The 21,226-nt window shown below is 42.4% G+C and overlaps 1 protein-coding gene across 1 annotated transcript in view; it reads right to left on the minus strand.

Annotated features, from left to right (window-relative positions):
• Positions 1–3,583: 3,583 nt before the first annotated feature.
• The window catches only part of RAD54B (RAD54 homolog B), an 85,951-nt gene continuing 68,308 nt past the window's right edge, over positions 3,584–21,226 (minus strand). The window contains exons 11-15 of the mRNA XM_008255751.4: positions 15,827–16,002; positions 10,472–10,733; positions 8,929–8,995; positions 8,534–8,734; positions 3,584–4,009 (exon numbers count right to left, since the gene is read on the minus strand). Of these exons, the coding sequence (XP_008253973.2) occupies positions 3,789–4,009; positions 8,534–8,734; positions 8,929–8,995; positions 10,472–10,733; positions 15,827–16,002 (927 nt within the window). The 3' untranslated portion in view covers positions 3,584–3,788. The remainder of the gene's footprint in view (positions 4,010–8,533; positions 8,735–8,928; positions 8,996–10,471; positions 10,734–15,826; positions 16,003–21,226) is intronic.

Consider the following 21,226-nt stretch of genomic DNA (forward strand, 5'->3'; position numbering starts at 1 on the left):
TTAGAAACGAATTGTGGCTTTTATCAGCTCACGCAGCAGATAGATGGAAACCATGGAAGCAAAAAGGGAAGAGTTGGCCTGCTGCCAGAGGCAAGACCAACCTGCAGGCTCTGCACTCTCAGTGGCAAGCATAGCTGCACACTCAGCAACTGGCCTACCAAGTACTTGGAAACAGATCTAGGAGCAAGGGACTGAATCAGTGCAGTTAAGGAAGAAAAAGAGGTGAAGTACCCCCATTCATTCGATTCCTAAGTAACTGCTTAGTGCCAGGAACCATCTAAGGTCTACAGAATACCAGGATGAGCAAAATGAATTCTGTCCCCTCATGAGAGAGGGAGGCAGGTGAATAAGCAGTTACAATCAATGTGCTCAGCATAACATAGCAGAGCTACAAAATAGGAGCGCAGAAAAGGGAAAACGAGGCAATTCTTAGACTCTGAGCATCTGCCACATACTCGTATGGACAACCCAGATGTTAACAGGGGAGGGAAGAGCTGCCTTCACATGTAGATGACAAGAGCCTGAACCCACACAACTCGCAGCCTATGAGACCAAAGCTTTCCTCTCTGTGCTTAGTTTCTGGGCTACTGAGTCACACAAGTCACTTAGGTCCTCATAAAACTCAACCTTGGGCATGGGATTTGCAGAACAATCCCAAACCAGAGTGCCTGGTTCAAGTCCCCACTCTACTTCCAATACCAGCTTCCTGTTAATGCACACAGGGAGGCAGAAGGTAATGGCTCACGTACTTGAGTCCCCTGCCACGTACAAAAGAAACCCAGATTGACTTCTGGACTCCTGACTCAACCCTAGCTGCTGTGGGCATCTGAGGGAGTGAACCAGCAGATGGGAGAGCAAATCAGCAGATGGGAGCATTCAGTCTGCTTTCCAAAAAACAAAAACAAACAAAAAACAGCCTCTTCTGAAACTTCCACCACTAACATCACTCACATCCAGTATATGTGACATTGTATTCTTTCAGGAAGATCTGAAAATGGATCAGAGAGATGGAGGGAAGATTACTTCCCCCACTACTTAGCAAACTTCATGGAGGACAATGGGCATGTCTGTTATTCAAATACCCAACGTTTCCATTACTGGGAGTTTTCTATGTAACCGGGTACCAGATACCCTACACTCACTTTCCCCTCCCTCTCAAATTGCTTCAAAATTCCAAATTTGCCACCTTTTACTGCACTTAGCAACAAACACCCAAGGTCTTAAGAGGCTCGTCCAAGTTCAACCAAGTTTTTCCCAGTAAAGGATAAGAGGAGTTATGATGCAAGCAATTAACAGAATCATTTTCCATGCTACGACCCATACCGTCTACTTAACCTCCCTGCTCATTTCCTTTAAACTTCACAAGCACCACTGAACATATAGCATTGAATGGATGGTAAACAGTGTGGTCAATTTTACAGTGTCAACTTGACTGAGTTAAGGAACACCCAGAAACCTGGAAAAGCATGTCTGTGGAGGGTTTCCAAATGAGATTAGTATATGAGACTGGGTGACCTGTGTGGGAAGACTTGGCTTCCATGGGGGCAGGACCCACCGATGGGCTGGGGTTTGCAGAGGGTAAATACAGAAGGTGGGCTGGTCTCATTCTGAGAGTGGTGACACTGAGCTCTCGCCTTGGACTTCAGTCACTGGCCTTTGACTCCAGGACTTGGCCTTCCTTGCCAGCACTAAGGCTTTTGGCCTTGAACTACAGTTGCACCCTTAGCAGCCCCGGTTCTGAGGCTGTTGTCCTCTACTGAGCCATATTACCAATACCCCAGTGTCTCCAGCCTACCAAAGACCTGTTGTGGGACTTCTCAGCTGCCATAATCATGGAAGCCAGTTGCCCTACTAAATCCCCTGACATAAACCTACAGACATATCCTAGAGGGTCTCTCTACACAACCAGGACTAACACTCAGTCAAGATAATACCAAACCTTTCTCTAGGGTTATTAATACAAAAAGCATTTAGCATTTAGAACATAGTAAGCACTTAACAAATGTTAGCAACTGTTATTTTTATCACTATACTTAAATCATTTTATCTCTTTTCTACCTACACTGTACAACTGTCATCTGAAATAATCAGAGTCCAGTTGGAAAATCAAAATTAATTTATCAAATCAGAGGACTTAACCACGGAAACCACCAGTAGGTTGTCCAAGTTGGCTATCCTGCAAGCTTGAGTTTGGTGTCAGGTTTTATAATTTTTCTTATAGGGTGGGTATGTGCACTGAGTCAAGTTTATGCCAATCACATTAAAAATCAAGGGTGCCTGGCAATAGCTACAGTCGTGGTTACTGATTAAGGGAGTACACTCCATTTTCTCAGGGCAAAAACCTTGGAGTTGTTCTTGACTTTTTTCTTACATCCCACATTCAGTCCATTCAGGAATCTTACTGGCTCTGGCTTTAAAATTATCCAGAACTCAACTACTTCTTAACACTTCCACTGAAACCACCAGTATGAGTCACCATCACCTCTCCGCTGATTCTTACAACAGTCTACCTCATCTTCTTTCTATCCTGTGTTCAAACCAAATGTTCTCACAAAGTAGTTCATATCACGCCATGCCTTAGCCCAAAGCTCCATGGCTTACCATCTCCTCAGAGTAAGTGCTAAAGCCCTCATAATGATCTCCCACACCTTGGAACATCTGACCCCCAATCACTATCACCTCTCACCTCCTCTCTTCCCACTCTGCTCACCCTCTCCACAGTGGCCTTTCACTGTTCTGCAAACACATCCAACACTCATGTGAGTGCAGGGGTCCAAGTACTTGGGCCATTTTCTGCTGCTTTCCCAGGCACATTAGCAGGGAGCAGGATCAGAAATAGAGTAGCCAGGACACAAACTGCCTCCCATGTAGGACGCCTGAGTCACAGGCAGTGGCTTAATTCACTACACCACAATGCTAGCCCCTGAACACGGCTTTATGACAGCATGGCAGTCTCCCATGAATCTGAGATCCTAGGCTAGGAACTAGTGTTTCAAAGCGGACAAGGCACTGTGGTGCAGTGGGTTAAGCTACAACTTCTAACATCAGCATACCACGTGGGAGCACCAGCTGGGCAGCACCAGATGACCCAAGTGCCTGGGCCCCTGCCACCCATGTGGTGGATGAGGATGTAGTTCCTGTCTCCTAGCTTCAGCCTGCCCCTGCCCTGGCTGTTGTAGCCATGTGGGGAGTGAACTAGCAGATGGAAGATCTGTCTCTTCCTCCCTCTCTCTGTTGCTCTGCCTTTCAAATAAATTAAGTAAGTCTTTATATATTTATATAAAAGTGAACTATCCCAAAGTTCTTCATCTGACCCAAAGTACTAACTGTTCTCATTCAAACTATCCTGTGGCAACTATTACACTCAACATCTTGAGCATTTGCAGTCCTAGCCTCTGGTTCTTTCTCCCTTGAGTTATAAATACATCAAGTCTCTTCAGTCGTCTCACACACATACCTATGTCTAATAATGCTCATCATCAGTTTGGATTTCCCAAAGACAGAGGTTTGGACTTCCTTATATTTCTTGGGAAAATTTTTCAGTAGATACTTAATAAAAATGCACTAATCATAGAACTATTAATCACAGATGACAGAAGCATATTTTTAATGTTTCCTTTCCAACAATGAAAATTACATAAAAACAATTCAAGCAATTTTAATGACTGTAATAAAACGGATACATTTTGTAACAAAATACATAATTTAAATAATTAACCTCAAAAATGACATTAAATTATTATATTAGTTTTTTAAAGATGGGCAAGCAAATGTCACAAAGTAATCGCTCATTTTATAGCTGCAGTTTGATTGGTTACATTCTGAAAGAAGAATGACACATTTTCTCTTATCCTTTCAAGAAAAGGATCTGTATGATTTAAATGACCTGCAGAAAAATGTTTCCATTGCTTCAGCTGTGACATAGATAGAGGTTTCCGGGAGCTGGATTTCTGGTGATGTGGACCAAGCTGGCAAGGTCTACAGACTGCAAAATTTTCCAGTGAATCACCTGAAACAAGTAGAACAGTGAGACAGGGTCCTCCTTATATACATCTTTGTTTTATTACAATTGAGTTTATGTGATTTACTACATTGGATCACTGTAGTTTAATTAAAACAAATTCAGTTCACTCATTCTTTCTATGAATGTTTATACATTGTTTATTATGGGCAGATTTAAGCGTTAGAGGCAAAAATGGTAAACAGACATAGACAAGGTCTTTGACTTTAAGGACCTTTCAATCTAGTGGGAGAGACACACATTAAACAAATAATCATCTAAGGAATCTATTATAAGTTCACATCCTTCATATAAAGCCTGTTATGCCAGATGCTTCCAAATTCAGGATATAATTGGAGCAATCTGGTCGGCATTCCATAATCAAACTCATTAACATTCTACAGCAAATTATATGAATAATCTTTAAAAACAGGTTAAATAAAAACTACTGATAAACATATCAAGTTAAGTAAAGTTTTGGCATCAAAGAATTTTGTTGCAAATTTATGAAGGAAAAAAATCTTTTTGGTCTTTTGAGCTTTCTAGAGTTCAGAGCTGATTAGAATATATTAAACTCAAGTGTTGGAGTTCAGAGCTGCATTAGAAACAGAAGCAAGGGCATGAGGGAAGACACAGGGGACTCTGAGCACATATGACAAGACAGACTGACCTGGTGTAGAAGGTAAGGGAGGGACTGCCTGGGGCAATGCTCCATTACGATCTGAGCAATGAGGAGGCAAGAACTAGACGGGTTAAAAGGTAAAGCATTCCAAGAAAAGTACACTTGAAGACTACGGAAGGGAAGGGACACTGGCACAGATGAGGGACTGACAGAAGCCTAATGCAAGGAGAGCAAAAGCCAAGAACGACGCAAGAGACGCTGAGAAGTGCAAGGGCTGAACCATGTAAAACGTGTGTCGCAGGGGTCAGGAGTTGGTCACCAAATCCATTTCTCTTTCCTCCAGGGCACTCAGCCACATTTCCCAGCCTCCTCTGCAGCTGCACGCAGCCTCTGAGGCTGGTTTACCCAACGCGGCTACAATCTTTCTGTTCCTTCACTGCTGGTTGTAGAGGACTCCAAGAACCCAAAGAGATAAAAGTGCTCAAAGTAGAAAATGGTCATGGAAGACAGTAGAATAAAACCTTTTAAATACTGGCCTCCAAAAACTCTAACAACTAGAACTGCACAAACAGCAGGCAGGATTTGAGATAGAGAAAAAAACAAACACACTTTGAAAACTTAAAGATTGAGTTCAGGGCTGGCGCTGTGGTGCAGTGGGTTAAAGCCCTGGCCTGAAGCACCAGTATCCCATATGGGCGCCGGTTCTAGTCCCGGCTGCTCCTCTTCCGATCCAGCTCTCTGCTGTGGCCCGGGAAGTCAGTAGAAGATGGCCCAGGTGCTGGACCCCTGCACCCACATGGGAGACTCGGAAGAAGCTCCTGGCTCTTGGCTTCGGATCGGCGCAGCTCTGGCCGTTGTGGCCAACTGGGGAGTGAACCAGCAGGTAGGAGACCTAGCTCTGTCTCCACCTCTCTCTGTAACTCTTTCAAATAAATAAAATAAATTTAAAATAATAGTAACACAGGATTACATAGCTGCAGGGAAATAAGATGAAAACTCTTTCTGGAATGATACAGAAAGATCTCAAGTTATACTACTGAGTACAAAAGGTAAAGAACTATACATATACTATGCTCTCCTTTACTGAGTGGAAATGGAGCAACCAAGAATATCTATGTAGTGCTGCATATAAATGAATACATATATCTGGAAGAAATCACAAAAAACTAATAACCGTGGTTTCCTATGGAGTAAAAGAGCTAGAAATTAGACAGACAGATGAGGATGGGATAGGAGGAAGAATTTTGACCACATATATTTTACATTTTTAAATAGTTGAGTTATGTAAATATATTACCAATTGAAAAGTTAAATTAGCACAATTTTATCTGTAAAATAAAAAAACTGACTAGGTAATAGAAAATTTGACTACTATGATAGCATCTAAACTAAGCAATTAAGAGATGACACTATTTTTCATGCACAAAATAGTACCCCCCCCCAAAAAAAACACATACCAAACCACACACCAAAGTCTCTATATTTACCCGTGTAGATCATATTTCTAACTATAGTACAAGGATCAGAATTCAGTAAAAAAATTAAAATATATTTTAAAACATACTTTTGAGTAACTGATGAATCAAAGAAGTCATAATAAAAATAGAGAACATTTAGAACTGCACATCAAAATTATGGAATTCAGCTTCTATGAAAAACTAGTCTTAAATATCCCCTTTAGAAAAGAAAGCTGGGGGCTGGCGCCTGTGATGCCAGCATCCCATATGGGCGCTGGTTTGAGTCTTGGCTGCTCCACTTCCAATCCACCTCCCTGTTAATGGCCTGGGAAATGCAGGATGAAGCTCTTGGCCATTGCAGCCATCTGGGGAGTAAACCAGTAGATGGAAAATATCTCCCTCTGTAACTCTGACTTTCAAAATAAATAAACAAACCTTTAAAAAAGACAATAAGGCTGAAGAGCACTGTTAAGTACTGAACTAAAAAATAGTAGAAAAAGAACATTAGACGCCGGCGCCGCGGCTCACTAGGCTAATCCTCTGCCTAGCGGCGCCAGCACACCGGGTTCTAGTCCCGGTCGGGGTGCCGGATTCTGTCCCGGTTGCCCCTCTTCCAGGCCAGCCCTCTGCTGTGGCCAGGGAGTGCAGTGGAGGATGGCCCAGGTGCTTGGGCCCTGCACCCCATGGGGAGACCAGGAAAAGCACCTGGCTCCTGGCTCCTGCCATCGGATCAGCGCGGTGCGCCGGCCGCAGCGCGCCGGCCGCGGCGGCCATTGGAGGGTGAACCAACGGCAAAAGGAAGACCTTTCTCTCTGTCTCTCTCTCTCACTATCCACTCTGCCTGTCAAAAATAAAAATAAAAAAATAAAAAAATAAAAAAATAAAAAAAAAGAACATTAGAGTAACTAAAAGGAAACAGGAAGAAGAAAAATTATTAAAACAGAAAAAACACAGAATAGAATCAAATGTTAATTTTTTAAAGTTACCAAAATATTCATGAAAGAAAACCTGAAAACATTTCATAAGTTTAAAATCTACCTACTAAAATATCATATGTACAGACTTTACTAATATATATTTCATATTATTCCTATATTATGATTCTATAGGATTATCATCATGTGTAAATTATACTATAAATAAGACTACTGAGGAATGTATTTTATCTGTTTATAGAAAATATAAATTCTTCCATGTCAGTCTTGTATAGTCTAACTTCTTAAACCTATCTTGATACAATTTATCAAGTGACTTTCAATTACTGGACATTGCGTACTAGGTTGCACTCCTGATCTGAAAAGTTCTAATTCTGGACAGTGGGTGTTTTGAGCTTTACATAAGCAGCACTATCCATTCGTCACATATTAAGAGATATGGCTATCCATGCTAAGTGCCTCAGAAAATATTATTTCATAAGAAGTTCCTTACAATATTAAAAAAATTAAGATGTTTTGCATAAAATGGAAATAAGAATTAAAAACATTTTTATAATTCTGAAGTCATTATACCAAGATTTGAAATATTTTCACGAATAAGTTGTATTTGGGAGCTGACTTTGTTGTGGAGCAGGTTAAACCACTGCTTGCAACCCTGGCATTCCTTATCAGAGCACTGGTTTGAGTCTCAGCTGCTCTGCTTCCAGTCCAGCTCCCTGCTCATGCATCTGGGAAACAGAAGAAGATGGCCCAAGTACTTGAGTATCTGCCACCCAAGTGGGAGACCCAGAAGGTGCTCTAGGCTCCTGGCTTTGGCCTGGCCCAGCCTTGGCCATTGCAGCCATTTGAGGAGTGAACCAACAGATGGAAGATATCTCTCTCTCTCTCAGAGATTCTGGCTTTCAAATAACTAGAATGAATTCTTTAAAGAGTCAAATTTTTCACAATGATTCGAAATAAGAAGCTGAGAGAATATGATTTTTGTTTTTGTCTTTTTTTTTTTTTTTTTTTTTTTTTTTTTTTTTTTGGACAGGCAGAGTGGACAGTGAGAGAGAGAGACAGAGAGAAAGGTCTTCCTTTGCCGTTGGTTCACCCTCCAATGGCCGCCGCGGCCGGCACCGCACCGATCCGAAGCCAGGAGCCAGGTGCTTCTCTTGGTCTCCCATGGGGTGCAGGGCCCAAGCACTTGGCCCATCCTCCACTGCACTCCTGGGCCACAGCAGAGAGCTGGCCTGGAAGAGGGGCAACCGGGATAGAATCCGGCGCCCCGACCGGGACTAGAACCCGGTGTGCCGGCACCGCAAGGCGGAGGATTAGCCTATTGAGCCACGGTGCCAGCCGGAAAATATGGTTCTACTAAATATTTTTGCAAATATCTGGTAGTTGTGTTGTGACCCAAGGGAAAAAGGAGAACTAATATATACCAAATGGTAAATATTTATTCTTTATTTAAATATTTTCAGCGGCTAAATAGAGGCAAATTAATCTTCCTTTAGTTACAGAATAAAACACAACTAACCTGTACGATCTTTTTCTCCTGTACAGTCACAGTCAAGCAGGTCATGAGTAACACAGTCTGAATTTTCATGCAATGTGAACAGATTTTTAAGCTCCTCTACTGAAAACTGAATGTGTTCAGACGTCTTAGATAGGTCTACAACTGCCCCAGAGAGACCCTGCTTACTGATCTGCCTTTGGTAGATCTTCTCTTCTATTGTACCTGAAGAGAAAACAGTCATTAGATTTCCTTCATATTTTTAAGTATATTATTGCTATAGGGCAAAACATATGTATTGGCATAAATTTCACAAAATAACAACATACTCTTAACACTGAGGCAAAGACTAACCAAAAAAAAAATCATTTGGATTACCCCGAGGCTATCCCTTTTTTGCCACACAGAAGGGATTTTACCTGTGGTTAGCAGTCTGTAAATGTGTACAGGATGTTTCTGACCATCTCGCCATACTCTAGACATTGCCTGTGGGAAATACAAGAGAATTCTGAAAGGACGGTAGAAATTTATGGCCATTTCCACACCCGAAATGCACCTTAATATCAGGAATTCTAATCCATATATAGCTTCAAAACACAAAGCCTAGGCATCCCCCCAAGAATGTCTTACTATCTTTTTCTTAGAATAAATAAAGGGATGGTTGAACACTTAAGGTGCTGTTAAAAAACCCCTCACTAAGGGTTGGTATGCAATGCAGGGGTGGGGGGAGGGGGGGGCATCTTCATTAACGAACAGGGCAGCAAATTTGGACAGCAAGGATGCAAAGAACCAAGTGTAGCACAGGCAGGGAGGGTCCATTCCCTGTCCACGTGGCTAATGATTCATCCCTGAGAAGTTGTTAGAACATATGCAATCAGCTCAGCCTCTAAGTACGTCCCTGAGGTTCAAGGATTATCAGGATACTGTAAAGGGTTGATGCCCAAAACCTGCACATTCCAATAATAAAGTCTGGCTTCCAACCTACCCTTAAGAGATCACCTCTAAGCTCTTAGAATATCCTGTTTGATAGAGTGTCGTTGCTTACTTGGAGCCTTGAGCCATATGAAATGGCTTATGCTAACAATGTGATATAGGCAAGGGTCTTGGGCATGGTATCAGTTTGATCTTTGGAAGGACTGGAGACTGAGTAATTAAAGTCAGCCATGCAGGTACTCCACAAGCCTACAGGTCTGAACACCAACAAAAATTGAACATCAAGACTTGGGGAAACTTCCCCAGCTGACAATACTCCACATGTGTTGTCACTCACTGATGCTGGGAGAATTACATGGTGTCCATATGTTTCTGAGAGAGAACAACGGAAATCTTGTGGCTGGACTTTACTGGACTCTGCCCTGTGCACACTTTTGCTTTGATGATTTTACTATCATTTACGACAATAACTGTGAGTATAGCTACTTTTCTCAGAGAAGTAGCTATAGTAAAATGATAGTAAAATCATCCAGCGTCTTAGGATGCCCTAACAGAAACACCAACTGAGGTGTTCATAATGAAGACGCATTGTACTCTGAAGAAAACCAGAGGCCTCTTCTCAAATACTTCCCTAAGTAAGTGTACGCCATAACTTTATTATAACACAGACACTGATCATGGAAACCACTGCACTCTTCTTCCCGAAGGTCATGAGCATTCTGAAGGCCCAACTGTGCAACGAATTAGAACCTAGAGACCTACAGGTTTGGGTGTGAATCCTACCTCTGCCTCTTATAAACTGTGAAAGCTAGAACAAGCTTCCATATCTTCATCTGTAAAATGGGCCTGCTGACACCCAGACTTGGAGGGTAGTTGTGAAAATTTAACAGATGGGAAGGACTTAGCATCATGCCTGACAGGAAATACGGGCTCCACACACTCAGGTATTATACATCATCTGAACACACCCAGCAGGCATTTTACTTCCAATCATTCAATAATGTCTATTTCACGCCCAGATAGTCCTACCTGGATATCAGTGGCTGGATTCCAATCAATGTCATAGAGAATTAAGTGAGATCCTCCAATAAGGTTAAGTCCCACACCACCAGCTTTTGAACTTAACAAAAAAATAAAATCAGAAGAGTATTTACTATTGAAGCCATCAACAATTTGCTGCCTTTGAGAGATGGGTGTTTGTCCATCAAGTCTTGTATGAGCATATCCATGACGCTTGCATACTTCTTGTAAAATATTCAAGGTTTGAGTATAGTTGGATACCAATACCACCCTGTCAATTGAAAAGAAAGATTCTTACCATACAATTTAAAGGCCATAGATTTTTTTTATCTGAAAAAATATCAATACTATCATTGATATTTATAGAACTTGCAACCGTAACCTTGTACAACTAAAACACAGACACTCATTTACACTCATTTTAAAGTCAGGATCTAAACTTTGAGTTTTAAGACAGTGGGGTAAAGCCCTTTCTGCTTCATTCATCTCTCTGAAGTCATCCTAAAATCAACAGAAGAATAAGCAAAATACAAAAATACCACGCTATCATTGATAAAACAAAGAAGCACTTATACATGGAAAACAAAATGAGACTAATGAAGCGTGCTGCTTAGGAGTACAGAGGTGAAACATAAGTGCTAAAAGAGGGGGATTCTAGTAAGAAACAGTGCAAATTCATTCCCACTGTAATATCCTGCCAAGACACCTTAGATGGAAGAAACTTAGAGCAATTCCAAGACCGCTGGGATGGGGCTGGCGCTGTGCCGTAGCAGGTAAAGTCGCCATCTGCAGCGCCAGCATCCCATATGGGTGCTGGTTCAAGTCCCAGCTGTTCTACTTCTGATCCAGCTAGCTGCTAATAGCCTGAGAAAGCAGTGGAAGATGGCACAAGTCCTTGGGCCCCTGCATCCATGTGGGAGACCTAGAAGAAGCTCCTGGCTCCTGGCTTTGGCCTGGTCCATCCCTGGTCATTGCAGCCATTTGGGAGGTGAACCAGTGGATAGAAGATCTCTCTCTCTCTCTCTCTCTCTAATTCTTTGAAATAAATAATTAATTACAAAAAATGGATCATATTTAGAAAAATCATTTTAAAATAGAGAGGGAATATTTCCCAGACATGAGATATTCAGATTAAAAGGACCTACAATGAATGAAGCACTGATTCATGAAAGCACATAAAGATTATAATTCAGAGTATAAGGAATGAAGAAACACTGCTAATGCATTCATTAGGGGGGAAAAAAACAGGTTACATGCAAAGGAATAGAAATCTGAAAAGCACTGTACTTTATTTTAAAAGCTAGAAGGCATGTGTTCAACCAAAATAAATTTGGCCTAAAAAACTCTCCATTTGCCGGCGCCGCGGCTCACTAGGCTAATCCTCCGCCTGGCGGCGCTGGTACACAGGGTTCTAGTCCCGGTCGGGGCGCCGGATTCTGTCCCGGTTGCCCCTCTTCCAGGCCAGCCCTCTGCTGTGGCCAGGGAGTGCAGTGGAGGATGGCCCAAGTACTTGGGCCCTGCACCCCATGGGAGACCAGGAGAAGCACCTGGCTCCTGCCTTCGGATCAGCGCGGTGCGCCAACCGCAGCGCACTGGCCGCGGCGGCCATTGAAGGGTGAACCAACAGCAAAGGAAGACCTTTCTCTCTGTCTCTCTCTCTCTCACTGTCCACTCTGCCTGTCAAAAAAATAATAATAAATAAATAAATAAATAAATAAATAACTCTCCATTTTAGTTTGGTGCAAAGTAGCCCCCACACATAGTGAACCAAAACCTAACCTGACACTAAGAATACTCTAATCTAAGAATATACCCATGTTGGGTCCAGCACTGTGGCATATTAGGTAAAGCCACCGCCTGTGGTGCCAGCATCCCAAATGGGCACCAGTTCAAGTCCTAGCTGCTCCACTTGCAATCTGCATCCACATGGGAGACCCGAAAAAAGCTCCTAGCTCCTGGCTTCGGATTGGCCCAGCTCCAGCCGTTTCGGCAATCTGGGGAGTGAATGAGTGGATGGAAGACCCTCTACCCCACCTCTGCTTCTCTATAATTCTGCCTTTCAAATAAATTCTTTAAAAAAATGTTTAGGGGCTGGCACAGTGGTGTAGTGGGTAAAGCTGCCACTTGTAGTGCCAGCATCCCATAGGGGGACCAGTTTGAGTCCTGGCTGCTCCACTTCCAATCCAGCTCTCTGCTATGACCTGGGAAAGTAGTGGAAGATGGCCCAAGTCCTTAAGCCCCTGCACCCGCATGGGAGACCCAGAAGCTCCTGGCTTCAAATCAGCACAGCTCCAGTCATTGCAGTCAACTGGGGAGTGAACCAGTAGATGGAAGATCTCTCTCTCTCTCTCTTTCTCTCCTTATCTCTCTGTGTAACTCTGACTTTCAAATAAATAAAGAAATCTTTTAAAAAAAGATTTTTAAAGATATAAATGTTTCTATATTAAAAAAAAAAGAATATGCCCATGTAACCAAGCCACTGTGTCTCAGCCAATCATAACCGCCAATCTGAGGCTAAAAAGCTGTCAAAAAACAGAACCATAAAAGGCAAATACTAACTGCAGCCAATCAGGATGTTTCTGTGCATTACTTCCTTCTCTCTGGCTATAAATGTGATCTGTACATGGGCAGGGAGGTGTGAGTGGATTTTCAACCATCTTGGGTCTGGAATGCTGCCTAGTTCTAGGACTTTTTTTTGTAATCAAAATAAACTGTTAAATTTAACTGATCCTCATTTTCCTTTTAACACATGTAAAGCACTGCCCTCAGAATTTTAAGGGAATACTATTTCAGTCTAGAATTTTCTAGACAAGCAAGTTGTTAGTCAACTGCTGGAACAGAATAAAGACAGGTTCAGACGTGCGGGAAATCAAAACGATTCATCTCCTATCTTTTCTCTTCTTAGGAAATTACTGCCTGACATACTCTAGGGGAGTGTGAAACCCAAAAAACAAGACATCTAACATAAATGAAAAGAAAGAGGAATGACAGGTGATGGTTGATGGGATTCAGGATGACAACATGCAGCAAGATTAGAGAACAATCAGTTCAAATTGTAGAGGAGGACTCCTAAGGGAAAAGACAAAGAAAATGTAAAGGAACTTGAGAGACTAATAGGAAATTTATACTGAAAACTTACTGAAGGGCACAGGAAGACTTCATAACAGCTGTAAAAAGAACACCAGGGCCAGCACAGTGGCACAGCGGGTTAGGTCGCCACCTGATGTGCAGCTATCCCTTATGGGCACCCTTTAGAGTCCCAGCTGCTCCACTTCCGATCCAGCTCCCTACTGATGGCCTGGGAAAGCAGTGGAGGATGGTCCAAGTGCTTGGGCCCCTGCACCCATGTGGGAGACCTGGATAAAGCTGCTGGCTCCTGGCTTTGGCCTGGCCCTGGGGAGTAAACCAGCGGATGGAAGATCTCTCTCTGTCCCCCTCTCTCTCCCTCTCTTTATGTACATCTGTCTTTCAAAAATAAATAAATAAATAAATCTTTAGGGAAAAAAAAAAGAATAAAGAGCAACACCAATGTAAAAAAGGGCAAAAATGCAATTAGCTGGGGCCGCAGCTGTGCTGTAGCAGGTAAATCCAGCACCTGCAGTGCCAGCATGCCATATGGGTGCCAATTCAAGTCCCAGCTGCTCCACTTCTGATCTAGCTCTTCGCTATGGACTTGGAAGGTAATGGAAGATGGCCCAAGTCCTTGGGCCCCTATACCCACGTGGGAGACCCAGAAGAGGATCCTGGCTCCTAGCTTCAGATTGGTGCAACTCTGGCCATTGCGGCCCTGTGGGAAATGAACCAGCATATGGAAGACCTCTCGCTCGCTCCTCTGCCTCTCTGTAATTCTGCCTTTCAAATAAATAAATAAAATGTTTTTTTTTTAAAAAAAGTATTATCACTCCTTCAAATTAAAAATCCAATCTGGTATATTGTGCTTTTAAAAAAAATGCATATAGCTATGGTTGGTGGAAGGCAGTGTTCAAGAACGAAAAAACAATCATGATAAACTGGCTCAACAATGAACAAATGAGTCATAACAATGTAAGTATTAAAAGTTAGTTTAATCAAAAGTTGTGATATAACTATCTTGGAAGGATAGAAAGGGAAGGGAGGAAGTAAGAATGCTAAATTCACACTAATCATAAGCAGTTATCACATAATATTCAAAACAGAGGAGCTGGCAAAAATAAAAATGTTATAGGCTCTCTGGAACCAGTCACAGATCTACAGAAACCAGCTCAATGCCCCATTAGGAAAAGGCCATATTTAAGGTGATAAGACATTCTATGCTTTTTAAATTTTTTTTTTTTTTTTTTTTTTTTTTTTTTTTTTTTTTACTTATTTGGAAGTAAGGGAGAGAAAAGGAGGGGAAGAAGAGAGAAGGAGAGGGGGAGAGAGAGATTTCCATCCTCCCATCCACTGATTCAGTCCCCAAATAACCACAACAACCCAGGCTGGGCTGAAGCCTGGAGTCAGGAACCCCATCCAGGTTTCTCTCCTACATGGCTGGCAGGGATTCAAGTATATGAGCTATCATTTACTATCTCTCAGGAACATTAACAGGAAGCCAGATCAGAAGGCAGAGGTGGGCGGGCCGGCTCAGTGGTATAGTGGGTAAAGCTGCCACCTGCAGTGCCAGAATCCCATATGGAGACCACTTTGAGTCGTGGCTACTCCACTTCCAATCCAGCTCTCTGCTTATGGTCTGGGAAAGTAGTGAAAGATGGCCCAAGTCATCAGGATCCTGCATCCACATGGGAGACCCAGAAGAAGCTCCTGGATCCTGGCTTCAGATCAGCTTAGCTCCGGCTGTTGCGGACAACTGGGGAGTGAACCAGCGGATAGAAGACCTACTTTTCTCTCTCTCTCTCTCTGCCTCTGCCTCTGCCTGTTCTCTCTCTGTGTAACTGTGACCTTCAAATAAATAAATAAATCTTTAAAAAAAAAAGAAGGCAGAGGTGGAACTCGATCCCAGGCACTCCAATATGGAATGAAGGTGTCCCAAACTGCAGTCTAACCCACCGTGCCACATCCATCCCCTTCACGGGGTCTCTACTTGCCTTTGCCCTACACATTCCCCTGTGCTGCCAGATTTGGGGATGTTTGACCACATGGAAGCCCAAGCCCCAAAAAGTCATCATTAAGGATTTCTTAATATATATATATAAAATTTAGTTTTCCATAAATAAAATTTATAGACATACAATGAATTGTAAGTTTATAAAATGGGAGCTGACCATGCCCCGAAGAAGAAAACAACTCAGGTTTCCTAACTTAAAAAAGAGAGGAGGGAAGCAAGGACATAGCGCAGGCTAAGGCTCTATGAGCGCTTAGAAGTGGTTTATAAAATTGATCTCTTACTTCTCAGTGGGACGGAGCTCGTGGATAACCGCTAAAAGCTTCGACAGCACCTGCAGCTTTCCTGACTCCTCCTCAGTAAACAGGAGAGGGTTATAATCAGCAGGGAACACGTTTAGCAAGCCTTTGTACAGACTTCTTTCTTCATCTTCATTACAGGATGAGCTAGATTCTTTTTCCTATTCAAAATAATGATTGTTAATATTTGCACTTTTTGTTTAAATCCAGAGGGAAAAATACCGAAATCATTGGGGGGTGGGGAAAAAAGATTAACATGTACCAGAAAAGTCTAAGCTATTAGGCTAATCTTAACAAGTTATGATTTGATCATTTTTGAAAAAAAGAAAAGTGACACGCATCCTATTGTGTTAACTACGGAGCAGTTCCAATGCAGCCTCCCAATGCCAGTGTTAACCAGGGGGGACTGTGGGCTGAGAAAGACAAGAGAAAGCAAGGGCAAAAGCAATACAAAATCAGCCCTCTCCAAAACCCTAACTCCACCATCATCGACACCTCTTTTTCACTTTCACTTTCTCTCCTTAACTCCCTACCTTCCTCTCCTGATTTTGGGGCTTCCCACAGCATCTCCCAGGGGATATTCAAAAACAAGAGCAACAGTCTACTTATTAGCTTCTTCTGTAAGAAGGCAGCTTCACCAGAAAATTAATGGAGAAATTTATTCTCACTTATTTCTGTTTGTTACTAGTAATTTTTGAGGATGATTTCACTCCAAAGTGATCATCAGACTTCTGAAATATTCCCTCCAAAGTTGCCTTGCTGATGTTTCAGACACATAAATGGAGATTAGAGTTGTAAACAACTATCTGGCTTTTTAGGCTAAATTCTTAGGATTGGTCGGTTTCTCTTTCCCATATTCCCTACCTGAAATGCCTTCTCATTTTCTGCCAAATTATCCCAATCCTATAGATACATGAGGACCAAATGCAAATTCCATTTGATTATTCATGGTTTTTTTTTTTTTTTCTGCATTGAGTCTTAACCTTTATAGTAACACGGTGTATTTCAGCTTTTGACCTTTTCAGCTTTAAGCAGTTAACTATGTACTTTATCATACTTTCCTAATGTTTTCGGGTATGTTGTATTCCCTCTTGGAATAGTACTTTAAATACTTAAGGACAGTGAATCTTGTAGTGTAAAATGCTAAACACAAAGAACTATAATTTGGCCTACTCTCAAATATAGCAACATTTAGGTAAAGTTACTTGATTAAAAATAATTGGAATCCAGGCTGGCATTGTGGCACAGCACATTAAGCCACTGCCTGCAACACCAAAATCCCATATGAGCACAGGTTCGAGTCTCGGCTGCTCTACTTCCAATCCAGCTCTCTGCTAAGGCACCTGTGCGTGGTCCCTGCCACCCATATTGGAGACTTGGATGGAGCACCTGACTCTTGGCTTCAGACTGGCCCAGCCCCAGCCACTGCAGCCATTTGGAGAGTGATTCAGTGAATGGAAAGTATCTCTCTTCCTTTCTAACTCTGCCTTTCAAATAAATAAATATTTTTTAAAAAATACTTAGAACTCTGGTGCCAGTGCTGTGGTGCAATGGGTTAAAGCCCTGGCCTGAAGTGCTGGCATCTCATATGGGCGCCGGTTCGAGTTCCGGGTGCTCCTCCTCTGATCCAGCTCTCTGCTACTGCCTGGGATAGCAATGGAGGATGGCTCAAATCTTTGGGCCCCTGCACCCATGTGGCAGACCTGGAGGAAGCTCCTGGCTCGTGACTTCAGATTAGCGCAGCTCCAGCCATTGGCAGTCATCTAGGGGGTAAAACAGCGGATAGAAGACCTCTCTCTCTGCCTCTACATCTCCTGTAACTCTTTCAAATAAATAAATCTTTAAAAAAATACTTGGAACCCTAAGATATTTATATCACGGGGACATGAGGGGGCAAGACAATTGCTGACTGCCTATGGTTATTTCTGCCAAAATGCCTACAACTTGGAGAGGTCATCAAAGACCATACCCCCAGTGTCTAGACTACAGATATTCGTGTTCAGATACAGCTAGGGAAATGATTCATCCTCACCAAATTAATAGATCAAATAAAGCAGAATGAAGATTTACTGAACTGAATGAATGAAATGAGACCTGCCTATTTAACCAATTGGTCTAGGCATTCTGTGCTTTGAAAGAGGGTACCAGGGGAAGCCAAATCACCAGCACAAAGCTGTCTGGTGAACATTACATCGGAATACAATGGAGATAAATGAGCTTAATACCCAAGTTGTTTTGTTAATTATTATTATTTATTTTATTAATTTGAAAGATAGGCAGAAAGGAGAGATAGACAGCTCCTATCCACTGGTTCACTCTCAAAATGCCCACAACAGTTGGGGCTGGGCCAGGCTGAAGCCAGGAGCCAGAAACTAAATTCACCTCTCCCATGTGGGTGGCAGGGACTCAATTACTTGAGCCACTACCGCTGCCTCCTATGGTGCACATTAACAGGAAGCTGACTCAGGAGTCCAGCTAGGGCTCTAACTCAAGCATTCTGATATGGGATGCTGATATCCCGAGCAGCATCTTAACTACTCACCAAACACCCACCCACCCCAAGTTATTAACTAGAAACATGTAATCACAATTACTAGGTTAAGGTGTTTTTTTTTTTTTTTAAGATTTATTCATTTGTTTGAAAGGCAGAGTGACATAGAGAGACAGAGAGATGCAGCATGAGATCTTCCATCCACTGGTTCATTCCCCCAACTAGAGCTGAGCTGAGGATGGGTCAAGCAGAGCTTGGAACCTCAGCAGCCAGGAGCTAGAAACCTCAACTGGACCTTCCATGTAGATCACAGGAAGCTGAATCAGAAGTTACTGTGTGGGGCTGGCGCTGTGGCATAGCGGGTCAAGCCGCTGCCTGCAGTGCCGGCTTCCCATATGGGCTCCGGTTAGAGTCCCAGCTGCTCCATTTCCGATCCAGCTCTCTGCTATGGCCTGGGAAAGCAGCGGAAGATGGCCCAAGTCCTTGGGCCCCTGCATCCTCGTGGGAGACTGGGAAGAAGCTCCTGGCCCCTGGCTTTGGATCAGCACAACTCCAGCCATTGTGGGCAGTTGGGGAGTGAACTGTCGGATGGAAGACCTCTCTCTCTCTCTCTCTCTCTCTCTCTCTCTCTCTCTGCCTCTCCTTCTCTCTCTGTGTAACTCTGCCTTTCAAATAAATAAATCTTAAAAAAAAAAAAAAAAGTTACTGTGTGACTTGATACTAAGCACTCCACTATAGCCTGTGGGTACCCCAAGCAGCCCTTTAACCAACTGTGCCACAAGACTCACCCCTAGGGAAAGCTTTTTGAAAATCCTCATTCCTGTGTCCTTTTGTCAGACATTCTGAATCAAATTCTATCTCTTGATGCCTGGACAAATGTAGTTTCAAGTTTCCTTGAAGGCAAGAGTTTGGGATAGCAATTACGATGCCATTTGGGACAGCGACACCCCATAGCAGAGTACCTGGGTTCAAGTCCCAGTTCCACTCTGGATTCTAAGCTTTTGGCTGATGTGCATTCCAGGAAGCAGCAGCTGATGTCTCAGGTAGCTGTGTCCCTGTCACCCGTGGGAGACCTGGACTGAGTTCCCAGTTCCTGGCTTTCACCAGTCGCAACCTCAGCTGCTGTGGATATTTGTGACCAGTGGATGGGAGATTTCTCTCTTTCACTCTCACTCTCTCTTTAAAATAAGTAAATATTTTTACATTTCCCAAGGCATTATAATATACACCACTAATTAATAATCAATTAGGAGATAATATCTTTATGTTGTGACAGCCTGAAGCATCACCACTATCAGAGATTTGCCAGTCAGACTCTTACATCAAGTACTCTGGACACACTCTCCTCTGACTGCATGTAACCCAATACCCTTGGTTATGATTTATGATACTGATATTGATTACATTACGATCACATTTCCTGAAGAGAGACCTATCGCCTTGCTTGACCTGGGGAAACAACCTAGTTTCAACAGGAACACATTTATAAAACACTGCCTAAAGGTTATTTATACATGTAGAAGGTTCATTTCAGCCCTTTTATATTGATCTTTATAAGCTACAAAAGAGAAAAGCTTTTCTGAGATTACAAATTACAGACCCTATTCGAAGCTTGTAGTATCCTGTGCCTCTTACTAGTGGCTATTTGACAACAGAGACATACTCAGAGCCCTTTGTCTCTTTCTTCAGGAATGTGCAAGGATATTCTAAATGAACTGGCATGTTCTGAGCCATCATAAGGTCTTCCTTGTAAGGAAAAAAAATTTGGCTTTTATTTTTCCTGGGCTTCATGCCTAATGGGTTTAATTTTTGTCACTGTATACAGAATGCTTCTTAAAAGTTTGCTTAATAAATTGTTATAATACTTAACAGGTTGTTACAGTAACTGTAATGCAGAATTAACAGGTTGTTATAGTAACTGTGTACTGCAGAATTACACAAAGCTGACTTTTCCTATGACAAAGTGAGTAAATATAATCCAATATCGGTAGACTCCACTTTCCAAATAGAGAATTAATGGCCTCAACCATAATGTACATCCTCAGTTTTTCTTTTGAGGTTATTTAGGAGCAAATTATGACTGTACAGCTTAAAAAAAAAAAAACAGAATAAAAATTGCTCAGGGTAAGTTTGGAATAACTGGGTAAATTGGAAATAATGAGGTAATAATAGTTATTCTGCAATTTCTAGTACTACATGTTCTACTACTTTTTCCAGAATTCTCATCAAATTGTCACAACAACATTATCAACATTTACAGATAAGAAAACCAAGGCGGCCGGCGCCGCGGCTCAATAGGATAATCCTCCACCTAGTGGCACTGGCACACCGGGTTCTAGTCCCGGTTGGGGCGCCGGATTCTTTCCCGGTTGCCCCTCTTCCAGGCCAGCTCTCTGCTGTGGCCCGAGAAGGCAGTGGAGGATGGCCCAAGTGCTTGGGCCCTACACCCGCACGGGAGACCAGGAGAAGCACCTGGCTCCTGCCTTCGGATCAGCACAGTGCGCTGGCTGCAGCGCACCGGCCACAGCGGCCATTGGAGGGTGAACCAACGGCAAAAGGAAGACCTTTCTCTCTGTCTCTCTCTCTCACTATCCACTCTGCCTGTAAAAAAAAAAAAAAAAAAAAAAACACACACACACAAGGCTTTACAGATTATAAAAAAAAAAAAAAAAAAAAAAAGCTAGGGCTCATCTATACCTTGATCATGGTTAAATTTGCCTGTAGCTAAAGAACTAGCAAGTAGCAGAGTGGGGACTGATGACTCAGATCAAATTCAAATATAATAAGATAACTCTTACTATACTCCAAACTGCCTTAAGTTCAGTAAATATGCAAATACCTCAAATACGCAGATATTTAAAAATTATACTTGTTAAAGTCATCTAATTTTGGAA

Source organism: Oryctolagus cuniculus, chromosome 6 (genome assembly GCF_964237555.1).
Source record: "Oryctolagus cuniculus chromosome 6, mOryCun1.1, whole genome shotgun sequence".
NCBI classification, from domain to species: domain Eukaryota; kingdom Metazoa; phylum Chordata; class Mammalia; order Lagomorpha; family Leporidae; genus Oryctolagus; species Oryctolagus cuniculus.